This window comes from Gossypium hirsutum, chromosome A09 (assembly GCF_007990345.1).
Source record: "Gossypium hirsutum isolate 1008001.06 chromosome A09, Gossypium_hirsutum_v2.1, whole genome shotgun sequence".
NCBI lineage: Eukaryota > Viridiplantae > Streptophyta > Magnoliopsida > Malvales > Malvaceae > Gossypium > Gossypium hirsutum.
The window spans coordinates 64844044-64863290 of record NC_053432.1 but is presented as its reverse complement, the minus strand read 5'-3'; the positions used below and the strand labels follow the sequence as shown (position 1 = coordinate 64863290).

The 19247-nt window shown below is 31.4% G+C and overlaps 1 protein-coding gene and 1 non-coding gene across 2 annotated transcripts; one reads left to right on the top strand and one right to left on the bottom strand.

The window, feature by feature from the left end:
* Nucleotides 1–4589: 4589 nt before the first annotated feature.
* On the top strand, nucleotides 4590–4670 carry TRNAL-AAG (transfer RNA leucine (anticodon AAG)). The gene has a single exon. It is a non-coding gene; the product is annotated as a tRNA-Leu (tRNA).
* Nucleotides 4671–15180: 10510 nt separating this feature from the next.
* Nucleotides 15181–19043, bottom strand: LOC107911030 (alcohol-forming fatty acyl-CoA reductase). The gene is made up of 9 exons (XM_016838929.1): nucleotides 18965–19043; nucleotides 18765–18868; nucleotides 18404–18606; nucleotides 17950–18050; nucleotides 17571–17763; nucleotides 16222–16383; nucleotides 16038–16119; nucleotides 15659–15939; nucleotides 15181–15337 (listed from the first exon to the last, which is right to left on the bottom strand). The coding sequence occupies exons 1-9, from the start codon at nucleotides 19041–19043 to the stop codon at nucleotides 15181–15183; spliced, it is 1362 nt and encodes a 453-aa protein (XP_016694418.1).
* Between the last annotated feature and the right edge of the window lie 204 nt (nucleotides 19044–19247).

The following is a 19247-nucleotide window of genomic DNA, read 5'->3' as shown; positions in this document are numbered from 1 at the left end:
GCTTTCAGATTTTATCAACCGGGGGCTTATTCATTCTTACAAATTCCATACCTTATGGAGCTACGGGAACCGGTCGAGGAATAGGTGAGGGCGGAGGATGTTGGGCATTCAGATTTTTCTGAACAAATTTCGTATATCATTCATTTATCATATGGAGAGAGGCTTTCCTACCCTCTTCTCCCTGACCAACCGTTAAGGGTCTACTATCAGACGGCGTTGCCCCTTAAGCGCGAGCCGGCGCATTATTTCAACGTCATCAGCCTCAGCTCGATTGGGATCCATTTACTATACGAAAACACAATTTAAAATTGTCAGGAGTCATCACACTTTCATAGTTCATTTATGGCATGTATAGCTAGACTCTTACATACGCTACGTTAGTCTGAAAATTGACTAAACCGTAGCACTAATACCATTCAATGTAATACCTCTTACTCGTATCCGATGCCAGAACAGGGTACGAGGCATTACCAGACTTAGACATAAGCGAACATACAAAACTGAGACATAAATTTCCATTCAAATTTAAAACTTTTTATAATCATTCATATCGTCCTAAAATGAGCCTACGAGGCCCAAAACATACATTGGAAGCGATTCGGGACTAAACTGAGAGTTTTGGGAAAATTTCACAACACTTAAAAAAATTTTCATGTTTTAAGAGCCACATGCCCGTGTGGCTTGGGACACGCCCATGTGGGTAGGCCATATGGTCACACACGCCTGTGTAACGCTTTGTTTGTCACTCATGAACAAATTGAAGTCACACAGCCAAGGCACACGCCCTTGTGCTTAGGCCGTGTGGTCGATTTAATTTTCATAATTTTTCAGAAAATAAGTGCAGACTTCACATGCCCAGGGCACACGCCCGTGTCGTCCACGCGGCTGAGACACACGCCTGTGTCTCTACCCATGTGCTCAATACTGAGCATTCTGTTTTGCAATAATTAAGGTGCAGAGGACACACAGCTAGATCACAATCCCATTGAGCAAGCTGTGTGTCACACACGGCCTAGACACACGCCTGTGTGTTTACCCGTGTGGACAAAAACAAAGCTATTTACCAAGCCATATTGTCACCCTTCCATGCACAAGCCTACACAACAAAACATAGCACCATTCCAAGTATATACATTCAATCAAATCAGCCACAATCAAGACATCAATACCTTATTCACATACTATCATTGATCATACAAAAACATCATATATATCTCAACTCAAATCAAGCAATTTCCAACATCCATGACAGAATCATCATATGCATATATACTTAAATCAATATTAGCCAATTTCAATGGTCATTTACAAAATGAATTATCAACCAACATAGGCCAACACATTTGGCCAAATCAATTATGACACATAACAAAATGACCAAGTCCCTATACATGCCATAACTCAAAATATTGAAATCATTGGTACCCAAAATAATTGGTTGATAGTGTGATGGAGCCTCCGACGATCCCCAAATTCGAGCTAGCTTGGCGACACTATAAAATAAGGGAAAAATAAAGGGGAGTAAGCTTTAAAGCTTAGTAAGTTCCCATGCAAATAATAGGCATCAGAAACACACATTTAACATATAATTAACATGATGATAATTAGCATAAATATCAATAAAATCTTATAATCATAACTTACTCAATCAAAATCTTAGCGAAGGTTCATCACATAACGAGTTCATTTCGTATAAGTTTTATGTACATACTTGAATTATCTCGAACTTGATTTAAACACAATTCATCTTTGACATACTCGTTAAATTACCCGTTGAACCACTTGGAATACTAAAGGATACTCCGGAGTCTCCTACACTCGGTACCATACCAATGCCATATCCTAGATATGGTCTTACATGTAATCTCATATGGATGCCAATAGCCTAGCTATGGTCTTATACGAAATCTCATATTGATGCCATATCCTAGATATGGTCTTACACGAAGTATCATACTGATTCCATATCCAGATATGGTCTTACACATAAACTTAGTAACCCTAATGTCTCAACATTTGTATCCTATCTATTCCTAAGGTTCAACTGAGATTTCACACTTGTCGTAACTTTTTCGAATACGTCCATAAGTCAATCACAATTCATAAAATAATAAAATATTTAAAACATAATTAAAACAATGCATTATTTACATAAGAACTTACCTTGGTACAAAAATAGTAGGAAATGGACATAATCATCAAATATTTTATTTTTCCCTCGATCTAGGTCCGAACTCATCCCTCCTGATCTATAATAGAAAATTTAACTCATTTATTAATCACATTACTCAATTCAGTCCAAAACTTACATTAAGGAAAAATTACATTTTTGTTCCTAAACTTTAACATATTTACATTTTAGTCCCTAGGCTCGTAAAATGAAATCTATTCAATTTCATCAAGACCCAAGCCTAGCCAAACCTCTTTCATGCTTATAACAGCTCACATTTTCCATTTAATCACTTTTATACACATTTTGAATTTTTTTACAAATAAGTCCTTTTGACAATTTCATTAAAAATCACCTAGAAAAAGTTGTTTATCTAGCATTAAACTTGCATAATCTACCATTAGGCATAAAAATGCACAAATATTCTTCATGGGTAAAATTTAGACTCTGATTTTCTTTCAAATTAATTCTTGGAATAGCTATATTAGGTTATAAGGATCTTAAAAACATAAAAATCATTAAAAACGGGGCTAGAACGAACTTACAATCGAGCTTGGAAGATGAACAAACCCTACCTATGGTTACCCTTCGATATTTTCGGCCAAGGGTAGAAGATGAGCAAAAATTGGCTTTTAATTTGATTTTTAATTCATTTATTAGCCAAATGACCAAAATACCCCTAACTTAAAACATGAAATTTCTCTTACCTCTTGTCCATTTTTGTCCACTAACTTAAAAAATGGTCTAATTAACATCTAAGTACCTTCAATTTAAAATTTCATAACAATTTAACACCTCTAGCATGTAGAACTCAACTTTTATACTTTTTATATTTAGTCCTTTTGACCAAATTGAGTGCCCAAATGTCAATTTTCAAACGAAATTTTCACAGAATCATTCCATAAAACTGTAGACCATGAAAATATAATAAAAATGAATTTCACTATGTCGAATTTGTGGTCTTGAAACAACTATTCCTACTAGGCCCAAAATAGGGCTGTTACATATCTTGCTTCTGTTAGTGCAAATTCTGAGAGCATGATAGTATGTTTTGATATGTTTAACATATATGATATATATGCGTCTGTTATCTGAATAGTGTTTTCATGTGCATTGGGGTGGGATAATAATGTGACGGAGGAAGTGTTGATAGGTAAAAGTACCAGAGAAGCCTTTGTACTTAGGGGTGTATTGCATTTCATCCCCTCTACAGAAAAATTGGGCAAATTAGCCGTTATACATTTCAAAACATGCAAGTTAACCCCTCCGTTAAATTTTTTCTATTAAATGATGATGTGGGATGTTAATTTAAATGGCTAATTACTAATTTATTCCCTAAATTATAGCTAAAATATCATTTCGATTTTTCTTTAAATTTTTCTTAACAATAATTCTAAAAATAAATAAAAAAGCTTAAAAATAAATATAAATTATTAAAAATATATTAAAAATTATGTTTAAAAAGTTCTACAAATTTAGCCCTCAATGTTTAGGAAAATTTTCATTTTTCATTTTAGTTCTAATTTTAAAAAATTCAATAAATTTGGTCAATATTTACAAAACCTATCAATTTAGTCCTAATTCTAAAAAGAAAAATACAATTAGCCTCTAATTACAAGGATTTCCTTAATACTTTTACCCATGTTGGTAGCGCTTGACACTAAAACTAGTAAAAATCCATACTTACATAGTAACAGGTACTTTTGTTATATGAACAATGCTTTAGCCATGCCGAGGGGTAGGAGCCATTGATCCTTCCTAGAACTCAACGAATCCGGATGCAATAGACATAAGTTATTATATTTTGCTAAATAAAATACAACCGAGAGAAATAAGAATATGTTGGAGAGGGTGGAACCTTGACCGTTTCCCTGACTCCACCTACATCCACTATGTGACACCAACTACAACCATTCTCACTTTATATGCTCAAGGAGACTTTACTAATGTGCTGTGTTTAAAGCTTTAGCATTTTTCACTTTTGAATATTTTCTAAGCTCATACTTTTGCCATCATTCAACGCTCCTTCAAGTGGTCTCTTTGGGTGCATATATATATTTCACTGTGCTAAGTATTATAATGTAGGAAAAGAAATTAGACCCTGTATCTGTATATATATATAAATTCAAAAAAGAAAAAGCTGGTTTGTAGTTGGTTGCCACTGCCAAACCAAAAGATGAGTGGTTTTAGCTTCAATGGATTCATTATCCTGTGCCAAGTAAAATAGGGAGTGAAGTTGTTTGGAGGTGTTATGCCACTCATATTGAATCACTAATTTGGGTTTTCGGAAAGGACTGAAGTTGAATATTCTACTCTTATTCACTAATAATTGTATGGGGCTAAGCACTGTTACTACCATCATGTTTAAAAGTGACTGCTAACGGAAAAATATTTGTTTACTTACACAAGGCAACGTAGAGTTGAGATGGCCGAGTTGGTCTAAGGCGCCAGATTAAGGTTCTGGTCCGAAAGGGCGTGGGTTCAAATCCCACTCTCAACATTTACTTCTGGCTTAATTTTGTATTCAGTCCTGTGTTTTTTTATCAAATTTTTCTCTGGTCTAATTCCGTCTTCAGTCCCTTTACTCTTTATATTTTTTGTTTTTTCAGGACTTTGAATAATCATCACTTATTCAAATTTAACAGAAATTGTTTAATAGTGTAATTAATTTTATTTTATTTTTTAATTCAAACAAATTAGGACTAAAGTTTCGAAAATAAAAATAGAGGAATATAAATTCCAAAAGTTCAAAGAATATGGCTAGAGACAGAATTAAACCTTTTTCTTTCAACTGGAAATACCAAATATTAGTGTTGGAGATTTTTTTTTTCCTCTTCAATCGAAATATCAAAGTTGAGTTTTTTAACTCTGTGTTTTTGCCCCAGAAACAAAGTAAACAAAATCTCAAAAGAGACTTCTAAATTCAATATACTTGGAATATTCAGTAAATTTTAATAATTTAACTTAAAGTAATTCAGAGAAGAATTAATATATGATTTATATGCAATAAGACTCAAACTTAACACTCAAGATTTTAGTACCAACTTTTGTCAACACAATCAAAGTTTGAATGACAAATCTTTAAGAAAACATGAGATGGTTTATATTTCTTTGTATATACCAATTTTATTTAGCCTATTGGTACGAAAAATTATAAGTGGATATAATTTATAATTCTTTAATGTTTATAATAAATTTTAGTAATAAAATTTTAGAGATGGATTTTAGTAATACAATTTTGGTTTATTTGCAAATTAGCTCCTAAATTATATCCCAATTTTCAAATTAGTATTTAAAGTAATTTTGTCTCACTTTTATCTTCTATATATATTTTCAAGGTCAAGTAAATCATCTTCTATTCTCTTGAGCAACCAACTATACTATTTGCTGAGAATTGCCCTCTAAAGACTTACACAACAACTCTAGCTTTTGCAATGGTAACATTAAAAAAATAAAAATATAAAAATATAAACAAAGGAAAATTGTAACCTGGAAAAAAGAATTTAAAGACAAAAAAGTAATTGGTAAAAAAACTAAGCATAACTAATTAGTTATAAATTAAAAATCATCTAACTGGCTATGAAAAAAACAATTTAAAGTTAAATTGATTCGTTAAAATGGTAAATTATAACCATTAAAAATTAAAAAATAACTCAGAAACACCACTTTATTTATTTCAAATAACCGAAGAGAACATGGTTTGTTAGAAAAAGAAAAACCAAAGAGGACATGGATAGATATAATATTTTATTTATTATCCTATTGATAATATATTTATGCAACGTCTTAATAAATATATCAAAATACAACATCAAGAAACACAATCTTGATAACATAAACTTCCATATCCTAGTTTAGTTCTTTGTTAAATTTTGTCACCAACCCAAGAAATATCAATTTACAATCTTTAATCCATACACGTCCCCTTATAGTAAAAGTTAATGAAAATTTTGGCTAACATTCCATACAAAGAATTACAAAAATTAAAAATCAAACTTGACATAAGAAGTTGCTAACAAATACCAAACAATTTTATAAACTAAGCAGCTCTAATGATTTAACTTTGGGCATAGTGAGCGATTGTCCATTAACCATGTTGATTTCCTACTCAATCACTTAAACTTTGAATCCAAGTGTCAAATGTCGAGTTCAACATGTTTGAGGCAACATCATTTCAAAGCGAGCTTTTTTTCTAACCTCAATAAAGATGCTTATATATGTACAAAGAATAATGTGAAAAATAAAATAAAATAAAATAACACATAAATTTTACGTGAAAACCCTTTCGGGAAAAAATCATGGGCAGAGGAGAAGAAAATTCACTATGTCGAAAATTTGAATCAATACAAGAGGAATAGACTATGTCTATTTGTAGGCTTGTAAAGCCATATTCTAGTAGGATTGAAACACCTTATCCTAATCAATATAAAATAGATGGAGTTTAATAAGGTTTAAAAAACCTTATTCTAAAATAAAATAAAAGAAGTCTAGTTCTATATGGATTTTACTTTTATTTTATTTTCCATCGTATTTTATTTAAATAAGAATTTGAGTCACTTAATTCTAACAATCTCCACCTTGACACAAATTCTCAATGAACAAGTTCTTCATCGCGAACTTTTAATGAAGAAGTTCTCCACCTCTTCCATAAAACCCCTTAAGGGTTTAACTTCAACAATGAACACCAACCAAGTCTAAGCAATGCTCAAACTTGGTTATAGGAAGTGACTTAGTCATCATATCTGCAGGATTTTCATGAGTACTAATTTTGCTCACAACAATATCACCACGAGCAATAATATCACGAACAAAATGATACCGAACATCAGTATGTTTTGTTCTCTCATGAAACATTTGATCTTTTGTAAGGAAGATGGCACTCTGACTATCACAAAATACTGTACTGATTTGAAGGTCTTCATTGAGTTCACTAAATAGTCCCTTCAACCAAATAGCTTCTTTACAAGCCTCAGTAATCGCCATGTACTCAGCTTCAGTGGTAGACAAAGCGACTGTAGTTTGCAAAGTGGCTTTCCAACTAATTGCACAACCTCCGATTGTAAAGATGTAACCTGTGAGAGATCTTCTTCTATCAAGGTCTCCAGCAAAATCAGCATCAACATACCCTATGACTCCATCTTTAGTTCTTCCAAACTGTAAGCAAACATCAGTAGTGCCTCGTAAGTATCTTAAAATCCACTGAACTGTTTTCCAATGTTCTTTACCGGGATTTGCCATGTATCTGCTAACTGCACTGACTGTATATGATAAATCTGGACGTGAACAAACCATAACATACATGAGAGATCCCACTGCACTAAAGTATGGAACATGTGACATGTACTCAATCTCATCATCTGATTGTGGAGACAAAGCCGATGAAAATCTGAAATGGGCTGCTAGAGGAGTACTAACAGGCTTAGCACTCTAAATATTGAACCTGCAAAGAACTTTCTCAATGTACCCCTTCTGACTTAGGTACAATTTACTTGCTTTTCTATCTCTAAGAATCTCCATACCAAGTATCTTCTTTGTTGGTCCTAAATCTTTCATCTCAAATTCTTCACTTAGTTGGGCTTTAACCTTTCTTATCTCTCATTTATCTTTTGCTGCTATAAACATGTCATCAACATAAAGAAGTAGATACACAAAAGCATCACTATTTTTCTTAAAGTAAACACAACTGTCTAAACTACTTCTTTTAAAATCATGAGAAGTCATAAAGGAATCAAACCTCTTGTACCACTGTCTTGGTGACTGTTTCAAACCGTAAAGGGACTTTCTCAGCAAGCAAACATAGTCCTCTTTTTCTGAGACTATAAAACCCTCTGGTTGTTGCATGTAAATATCCTCCTTAAGTTTTCCATACAGAAATGCAGTTTTTACATCTAACTGCTCAAGCTCCAAATCATGCATGGCCGCAATACCAAGCAAAGCTCGAATCGAACTATGCTTAACAACTGGAGAAAACACATCTATGAAGTCCACTCCTGGAATTTGACTGTAACCCTTTGCAACAAGCCTTGCTTTATATCTGGGTTCTTCAACTCCTAGAGTCCCTTCTTTCTTTTTAAACACCTATTTACAACGAACAGCCTTTTTACCTTTAGGAAGTTTCACGAGGTCCCATGTTCTGTTTTTGTGGAGTGATTCCATCTCTTCTTGCATAGCAAACATCCACTTTTCTGAGTCTTCACTGCTAACCGCCTCAGAATAATTAGATAGCTTTTGATTCGCATCTATATCTTCAGCCACATTTAAAGTATAAGCAACTAGATCAGCCTCGGCATACTTCTTTGGAGGTTTAATTTCTCTTCTAGTTCTATTTTTGGCGATAGAATATTATGGTGAAGAAGCAACTCTATTCTCAATTTTTGTTCTGGCTTGAGGAGTTGACTCTGTATTAATCCGATGCTCCACATGCTTTTGATTTTCTTTATTGGAAGAGTCTTTAAGAGATAAGTTAGGTAGAATAGCAGTTTCATAAAAAAAAACATCTCTGCTAATCACAACTTTTCTATTTTCAAGACACCATAACTTATACCCTTTTATACCAGCTTTATAACCAAGAAAAACAAATTTAATGGATCTCGGTTCAAATTTTCCACTATCAACAAGAGCATACGCAGGACACCCAAAAATTTTTAAATCAGAATAATTAGCAGGATTACCATACCATACCTCTTGTGGAGTCTTTTTCTCAATGGCAACGGATGGAGATCAGTTGATCAACAAACATGTAGTAGAGGCTGCTTCTGCCCAAAATGACTTCGGTAAGTTGGCATTTGACAACATACATCGAACCTTCTCCATGATCGTTCTGTTCATTCGTTCTGTAACACCGTTTTGCTTTGGAGTATGAAGAACTGTCAAGTGTCTCATGATCCTTTCTGACTTGCACAATCTATTAAACTCATCAGCACAAAACTCTAAGCCATTGTCTGTGCGGAGGTATTTTATCTATTTTCCCATCTATTTTTCAATCATAATTTTACAACACTTAAATGTGGAAAACACATCACTTTTCTGCTTCAGGAAGAACGCCCAAACTTTTCTGGAAAAATCATCAATAAAGGTTAGCATATAATTAGCTCCACCTCTCGAAGGCACTCTACATGGCCCCCACAGATCAGAATAAATATCCTCCAACATTCCCTTCGTGTTATGGATTCCTCTAGTGAATCGAACTCTCTTTTGCTTCCCAAAAACACAGTGCTCATAGAAATTCAATTTGCAAATTCCTTGCCCATCAAGAAGTCCTCTTTTGCTCAATTCTGTCATGCCATTCTCACTCATATGCCCTAGGCGCATATGCCAAAGTTTAGTAATATCATCATCTGACAAGGAAGAGGAAGCGACAGCTGCATCATTAGTAACAGTAGAACCCTGCAAAACATATAACTTGGCAATCTTTCTCTGCCCTTTCATCACAACAAGGGACCCTTTGGAAATCTTTAAAACCTACTTTCAGCTGTATATCTGTACCCTTTTGAATCAAGAGTACTCAACGAAATTAAATTTCTTTTCAATTCTGGAACATGCCGTACGTCACTAAGTGTTCTGACAACTCCATCAAACATCCTAACTTTAATTGTTCCAAGACCTGCGATTTTACACGAAGCATTATTTCCCATAAAAACAACACCTTCAGACACTATTTCGTAAGTTGTAAACCAATCCCGATTGGGACTCATGTGGAAGGTGTAGCCTGAATCAAGTATCTACTCCTCGCTTACTTTAGAATTATTGACAGAAGCGACTAGAAGTTCACCATCGCTGTAATCTTCTACAACATCAGCTTCACCGAAATTTTTTAGTTGTTTTCCCTTTTGATTCGCAGCCTCCTTTTTAATCTTATTTTGTAACTTATAGCACTCCGATTTAATGTGCCCTTTCTTCTTGCACAAGTTACAAATTTTACCTCTGTTTGAAGACTTCGATCTACCCTTAGATTTACCACGAGGATTTTGTTCCTGTGTCCTACCACGATCATCATTAGCATTCGGATCTTGTCTTCCACGAACAATGAGACCCTCTCCCTAAGAGTCGGGTTTAACCACAAGATGCTTCATCTTATCATATGAGGTTAAAGAATCATAAACTTCATCAACTGTGAGAGACTCGCGGCTATATAAAATCGTGTCTCTAAAGGTGGAATAAGACGGGGGCAACGAACAAAGTAGAATCAACCCTAGATCTTTCTCACAATAACTCAAAAATATTCATTTATCATTCAATCAACAGAGTCTAACTTTAACATTGTCCTTTTACAAACATTTATAGGCACTAAAATGACTATTCAAATTGGACATTCATACCAGCTATTAACAAAATCTTAAAATTTGGTTATAACTCTTGATGGGCAGCCAAAAAGTCATGTATTTTCACTTGATTCATGCATAGCTGAAAAGTCATGCCTATTCACTTGATGAAGGCTTGATGGTCTTTTAAATGTGTTGTTTGATGTCCCTTCATTTTCCCCTTAACCAAATGCCTTAATGCTTGTGTATTCATCTATTTAATTGGCACCATAACTAGTTTCGAGTGCTTTAATATCCACCAAAAATGTTCCCTTTATGCATTAGCAATTAAGTGACCAAATGCACACTCTTTTATGCCAAAACTGAATAACCATTTGAATGTGATAGCATTTGATTCTTCTTGGCAAATGAACAACCCTATTGTAGCTTTAAAATATGTGATCAGCCTTTTGGACTTTCCTATAACAAACTATTGAACACACAATTAATTTATTTAAGAAAAATTAAACACACTATAACTTATGTATTAAAAAGTAACAGCCAAATTAAATAACATACTTATATAAACAAGCTCAAACAATTTGAACAACTAAGATGCTTAAATGCATGGTTTAAGATGTAAACTAAAAGAACAAATGAATTACTTAATGCATGACTTAATTTAATGATGCAAACTTTAACTAACATGGGAGTTACATAATGCATGTTGTAATTTATGATGCAAACTTAGCTAACATGAGAGTTACATAATGCATGACTTTATTAAATGCAGAACACATAGTGCATGTCACAATTAAAAGATGTAGATTAATAATGCAAGACATTAATTAAAGATGCATATAATAAACAAGACATAATTAAAAGTTGTAAAATTAATTAAACTAAACAAACAACCACATGCAAAATATTGCATGGACTTGGGACGTTATTTTGGGTCTAATAAGGGCTGGACATCTCATGTTCAGCCCAAACTTGCCAAATTAGGCCCAGCAACACCTCTTTAAGCTTCTTGGATCTAGCACATGTTATAGACTTGACTAGAATTTCAATTGGATCCTCTATTGAAATGGGTAACTTGGAGTTTGGTCCACTTAATGAACTCGAATGCACTTCAATCATTTCCATGCATGTATCATTATGTTCTATTATATTTTGTTATGTTCTGCTCTGTCCTGTTCTGGTTGGTTTGTATTGTTCTGTTATATTAGCATTATGGAGATCTTTGGGATACATGGTCTGTTCTGTAATTTTCTTAGACTCATTATTATATTCTCTGCGTCACTCTAATTTATGTACTATGTTTCGTTAATTGTAATTGATGTTTGTTATATACTGGGCTTTATAGCTCACCTTTGGTTTATCTTTGTGTCTTCAGATAAGTCTCTAACTTAGGATTAGATGGCGTGTGAGAGCTTGGATTATTTTGCAATAATGTAAAAATGTTCCTGATCTTTTGGGTTTGAAATATGTTTTTGAGCTCATTTTAGTTTTTGCTAAATTCGTTAGTATTTAATAATTTTTAATGTGCAACTACAAAATCACTCAAGTTGACAAAAATAGATTTTGATTTTCAATGTTAACTCTTAAAAGATTTTTTGCCATGAATTAAATAAAGATTTGAAGGTTTTCTGGATAATTATTGAATCAGTTTTCGATGTGTTGATGTAACTCCTTCAGGTTTGGTCTTAACTTCTAGGATGGGTTTGGGGTGTTACATAGGTGTTCGCCTAGAGGGGGTCGCATACAAGGGCTCACCTATAGGTGTTCGCACATAAGGGTTCACCTTAAAGGGGATTTGCACATGCTCTCACACACGACTCACAAAAATAGGGGCTCGCATATACATGACTCGCTTCATAAAAGGGTTCAGCTATACTAGGGGGTTCGTACTTGCTAATTTCTCTACTTCTTAATATTTTCAATTATACAAAAAGATTTAAGTTTAGATCCCACACCTAATTTCAGGAAGCAGAGGAGGTTGAAGATCCACTTGAGGGAGAGGGATGATTTTGAAAACTTTGACTCATTTTGTTTAAAAGTTGATTTGGTGTTGGTGATGAAGAAGATGAACTTGGGAGTTTGTTCTTGAAAAAATAAAATATTGAATAAAATTCTAGGGTTTGAAAAACTTTGGTTATTTACAAACTCTTTTTTTTCTTAGGATTAGGAGTTATTTTAAAATTAAGGCTTGGTTTGAATTAAGGACTACATACCAAATACCTGCAAAGAAAAGAGATAGAGAGCAGAACGCAGAAATGGTAGAGAAAAGAAAAAAATAGGATAAAAGTATTTTTGTAACATGGCTATAAAAGCCATAGCAATGGCATGTAAATAAATATAAGGTATATTTTTTATTTTATCACGCATATATATAAAAAGAATCTAAATAAATAAAAGTTTTATCGTCACCGTCGTCAGTGTATCCTCCATTCCGAGAGGCTGTCGAATCCCTGGGGATTTGCCCAAGGCCGTGGCGGAGGACGTTTAGAGCCGAAAGACCTCTATTTTTTTCTTCGAAGTTTGATCGGATCTAGGGATATTGACCCCAAATCCGAATTCCCTAGGAGACAGGGACAAAATGGGATCTTTTTTGCAACTCCGGCCATCAGAGGCGACGACCACCATTGCTAATGACCAGTGGCCATGGCGGATTAGAGATGGCCCAGTGGCCGGATTTGGGGAAGTTTCAGAGAAAAAAAAGAAGGGAGAAAGCTTTTTTTTTAAAAGGGTTTACAAATGATTTTTTTTCTAATTTTACACTTTTGTAGGCCTCCAAAACAATGTCGTTTTGGGACTGGCCTCAGACGTCCAAAATGACGTTTTGATGCGACACTGAACTCGACCCAATTAGTTAGTAGGATCCGCGTGTTTTCGTGGAATGGTCTATTTGCGACCTTGCTCTTTCTGCTTTTGGACCCTTTTTTAATTTGGTCCTAAGTCTTTTTTTTGTTCTTTTTAGATTGCACCATTAATTTCAAATTGCTTTCAATTTGGTCCCTCGTTCGCTGACCTTCTGGGGAATGACGCGTGTCCTAAGGTTTGGGATAATTTCCCATTTGGACCTTACTCCTTTTCGTGCGTCACAGTTTAGTCCTTATTTATTTATTTTATTACAATTTATGCTTTTAATTTCATTTTAATTCTGATTCACTTCTTGGTTTATTTAATTTCAACCTTTTATGAATTTATTTATTTATTATTTTTTACCTTTCTTTAATACTCAAAATTCGTGTTATTTATATTTCCATTTTATTGTGCATTTTTTGCCATTATTATTATTATTATTATTATTATTATTATTATTATTATTATTATTATTATTCATGTTAATAGTATGATAGTAACTATAATATAATTATCATTGTTATTACTATAAATTGTTGTTTTTTTTTCTACTATCATTATAGTTGTATTATCATTACTCACTAGCATAGTATTTTTATTTTTATTTTATTAATTTATTTATTTGTTCATTTATTTACTTACTTATCATTTTAATATCATCATTTCATTTTTTACCTGTTACTATGTTACTTTATTTTGCTAACATCCGTGTCGTGTATCACGTTAAAACATATTCGTCCATTTTTTACTAGGCCTAGATAAATTAAAAACTTATTGTTAAAAGGTTGCATTCATTTTACCATATGAATAGGAAATATTTTAAAGAAAAAACCAAGGTAATGTTCATTATTTTTGGAATTAGAGGAGTCGTGTTCTTAACTTACAGAGTATGGCCTCTTTTTAAAACCGAGATAGTTGAATATCTATTTTAAAAATATAAAATACAAAATTTAAGTAATGATCAAATGACGATTGTTCTTGTTTTCGAGGATTTAAGGCATCATGCCCTAACTTATAGGGCACGATCTTTTTTCTCGATTAACTTGAAATAAGCCCTTTTCGTGAAAATCAATTTAGTTAAGCAATATTTTTATTTCATGCAAAGAAGGATCGTATTTTAAGTTTGCTTTGAATTTTTAGTTTTCGACACCAAGACATCAATTAATTAACTAGGTACCAATTTTGGGTGTTACGAGGGTGCTAATTTTTCCTCGTACGTCACTAACTCCCGAACTTATTTACTAGATTTTGTAAATCAAAAATCATAGTTTTAGTAAATCTAAACTTTTATTAAAATGATCAAGTTATGAAGTGATCCGATCACAACTAATTAAAAAGATTGGTGATAACTCTCTTTTTCATTTTAAAATAAAAAGTCGATCCAAAAAAAGTTTCGATAAATATATGATTAGTATATTAATATCTGTAGATGATAAATTAAGATGATTTGCATTGAATTTTTTGAAGTGAAATTTTCTGCTCAATTAAGCATATGTAAATTATTATTATTTATTTAATAAGAAACGTTGAGTGCACAGTAGTAAGGAAAAATGTGCATGTCTTAACAATTATTAATATTCCACATGTAATTATTAATTTGTTATTTATTGATTTCATTATATATGTTTCTATATATTTGGCATGCCCATTTTTGTAAGTACATTCCATGGAAGTGAGAATTTTATATCAAAGTGTTGTATAAGGATGAGAAGATTATAAAGTTTATTTTTTTAATTAAAATTATAATTATTAAATTTTGGACAAATAAAATGATATTATAAATGCACTTTACATTATAATGTCTGTAAAGTTTTAGTAACTGATTTTATTTTACAATCGAATGTATCAGAACATTCCTTAAAATATATATAATAAGCAACGTACTACAATGTTATGACATAGTATCTAAGATTTAATCCCATATTTTAGAAGGCCCGGAATGTGAATATTCGTCATATACTCTTCCCACTCAATACTCCTACAATCAAAATTAAATTCAACTAAATCAATGCCTTGCTCTTCAGCCACCCTTTGTAGTTCCACCAAAATTTCATCATTAAAGCTGTTTGGAAGAGAACATTTAAAATGTTACTTTTATGACATACACAACTGTAGTGATAAAAATGAAAGATGGTTAAATGCAATATACTAGAATAGTAAAATGAATATTTACCTTCCTAAGAAGAATGTATAAGGTTCGTAAAGTCTAACTAATTGGATTATAAAGTTGATTTTACGATTAAGATTTTTATATATTTTTTTGAAACGTTGGCAACAAAGTATATTTACCAAATAAAGTACCTGATTAGAAACATGAAAGAAGAAATAAAAATTATAGTGAGAAAATGAATAATTTGATTAAAAAACAAGAAATTAAGAATACCAAACCTTCAGTGGGAGCACATATTTCAATTGCATGAGTAGCAAAAATCTATTAACTTTGCTGAAAAATGTTAGTTGACCAACTTTCACTCTCAGCCCATTTGCATCAATCCATGGATTTCTAATGAAATAACAGTGGAAAAGGTTTCGAAGATCTGAGAGTGTTAAAGGATTTCTGAATGAGGAGCTGACATGATAAATGGTCTCACAAGCATGTTGACGTTCTGCATAATGAACCTTCATGGCCACAACCATGGCATTTACCACCATATCAACCGGTATCTACATATACAATTTAAAAACTCCTCATCATTTTTTTTTTACTTCCAATAAAGCAAGAAATTATAATGTTATCAAGAAAATGGAATTAAAAATCTCACCACATCAATAATAGTGTTAGGATTGGCAGGAAAACATGTTAATTTCCCCTTTCCATAACTCACAATGAAGCTATCAAAGGTTCTGCATGTAAGAAGCCATACATAAATTTTAAAAATGATCTACTCGTATTGTTAATGTCCCCTTTCATGTAGTGATAAAAATAATTTAAATTAGTATTAATACCTAACACCTTCAATCCAACCAGGGAAAGGTTGTTTATAAGTGCTTGCGATCATGGTGGGGCGTATAATAACAAGTGGCAAATCTCCTTTGAAGTGTCCTAAAAGCATCTCTCCCATTGCCTTTGTAAATACATATGTGTTTGGCCACCCATTCAATTTTGCCCTGTATTATAAACAAAACTTGTTTTTGTAAGTAATCTATGGTTTTTTTTTTCCTTTAATAATGATTTTATAATATTGGAATTTTATTTTATTATACATATTGAAATAGGTCTAATTATGCTAGAGATCTCTGCATTTTTTTAAATAAAAATTTAGTCCTTAAATTTTAATTTTGAGACATTGAGTTCTTCTTTTTTTTTTAAATCTTGGTCCTTCCTTCTAATTTTGATGTTAAAGTTATTCATGTAGCAATTAAAAATGGTAATATAACTTTTTAGCCCTTAGTGTTTATAGTTTTTGTTTAATTTGATCATTATTCTTCAAAACTACATATTATTTTAAAATTTTAAAAATTAATTTCTTTTCCAAATTTTAGATAAAAACAAATAATTTAAAAAATTATAATTCAAAAAAATAAAAAATAATGAAAAAAACTCTTTAAAATTCAAAAGATAAAAGAAAACCTTTTAAAAATCATTTAAAATTGTTTAAAAATATATAAAAAGTTCCAAATTAAAACAAGTAGACTTTATTTTGCTTTCTTTCTTCATGTGTTCTTCAGTGTTAATCCAACATTTACTAATATTTTATATAATTTATAATTAAATTTACAAAAATATAATTTTTATATATAATTAATTTGGTTTAAAATTAAAAAATTATTCAAATTTGATTCAATATGGACCAAACAAATAGCTCAAAGTTTAGAGAGACTATATTATCATTCATGGAATACATAATACATTTATTTGAATTTTTGGAAATTATTATATGTTTATTATTTTATTTTAAATTTGAAAGAGATTTTAATTGTTCTCTTTTTTTGTAATTTTTAATTGAAAATATAAAAAATTTTCAATTTCTAAAACCTTTTTTTATAACTACCACAACAATTTTAACAATAAAATTGACAACGAGATCAAAATTTTTAAATAAAAAAAAATATAAAGACTCAATGTCTCGAAATTGAATTATAGGATTACATTTTAAATTTTAAATTTTAAAAGAATCCAAAAATATTTGACAAATTTAAACTATTGACATGTGAGAATGAGATATGATTCTCAATAGTTCTTATATATATGACTCAACAGGCATATTCACAAATCAACTTGGCTTCATTTAACAAATCTTTGGCAATTCATTTTAATTATAATTTTGAATCAGGATGGAATAAAAAAAAAAAACCTTTCAAGACCAAATTCCTTCATGGATGACTTTATTGCTTTATCTGGAGCACCATGGTATTGTAGTTGAGCTAATTGTTCTTCCATAGTTCTCTTTTCCTCAAATATATTTATGCTATGTGTTCCTTTCAAAGTCTCACCCATATAAAATCGTTTCTCTAATATCATATCTGCCTTTTCACCGCAAACGTAAGCTAACAGAAAAAAAGAAAAGGGGAAATCATTAATAAAGTATATTCAAATTTACGTAAGCTGATATTAAATGGAGTCATGCTACTAATTTTGCAATAATTTTTCTTTTAATTTTATATCTAGAATTTAGTTGTTTAGATAGCATTGAAATACAAGTAATAAAACATCAAATCATAATTGATAATTACCGGTTGAAATGTGGAGAAATAGCTTTATTTTATCACATTTCTTCCCAAAGTTCAAAACATTGAAAGCTCCAAATGTATTGATGCCCAACGCAACATTATACCTTCAAAATGTAAGAAAAGCTAAGATGAAGATGAAAACAAATTGGTAAATTTGTGACATAATTTATATGTTATTTTATTGTAAATTTATCCATAACTCGAGTTACTTAAATAAACTTAAAAGTTTCTCTAATATTGAAAATAATTTAATAAAAAAAAACATTAAGAGCCATTAAAAAGTTTTAATCAACATTTAAGGTATTTTTTAAAATTAAAATTAAATTCAACTCAACACAACTTAGCACCAGTACATATGAGATACAATTTAAATATAAGGATAGAACCAATAGGTTTTTCTTTGAGGAATGATACCGATAGTTAGTTATAGCTTAATTACAACATGATTCTAAAGTACCTTTCATTAAAGGAAGTTGTGGCAGCAGAATTTACAACAATTTCTATTTCCTTCCTCAGTTCTTCTCTTAATTTTGAATCTTCCAATCCCAAGTTTTCAGAAGAGATATCACCTTCCACTGCTATCACTTTACTTGATATCAAGGCATCAAATTTTGAACCCCATTTGTCGCGGAGAATCTTAAATAATTCTGTGCTTATGATCTACATATAAATTTTGTTAACGTTAGTGTTATTTTAATTGGATATTTGATATACAAAAGAAGGTATAATTTTATATGCAAACTATGCCTTTTATATAGATATATGTATTTCATAAGATGGATTGAGTATATAAAAATAGAAATAATTTTTTTATATACCTCATCTTTTAAGCGTTGTGTGGCAAATTTATCATTTGAAGTCCTCAAAAGAAGATAAAGCTTATTCACGTTTAGTTGAAGCCTTAGTATCTTCTCGATAAAGACTAATAAGCATGATTGAAACATTAAACCATTAAGTATTAGTTGTGCTTTCAAAAAAAATCACCTATGGCCTTACAAAGAGAGAGTAACGGTAATACCCTTAGCTAAAAATCCAGTTGCACCGGTGACTAATATGGTCTTGCCTTGAAGAAACTTGGTTACATTATCCAAATCCATGTCTGCCAATAACAAATCTCAAGAAAATGAATTAAAGTGGACAAAAGAATATATATGTATTATTGTCTTATTCAAGAGAGAAAAAACAACATTTAATCCTAATTTTGATAATTTTTCTATTGAAATTAATAATGAGTTACAATAAATTATTTTGTTATATTTTATTGAAATATCATTATATTAATAAATTTGAATATCATTCAA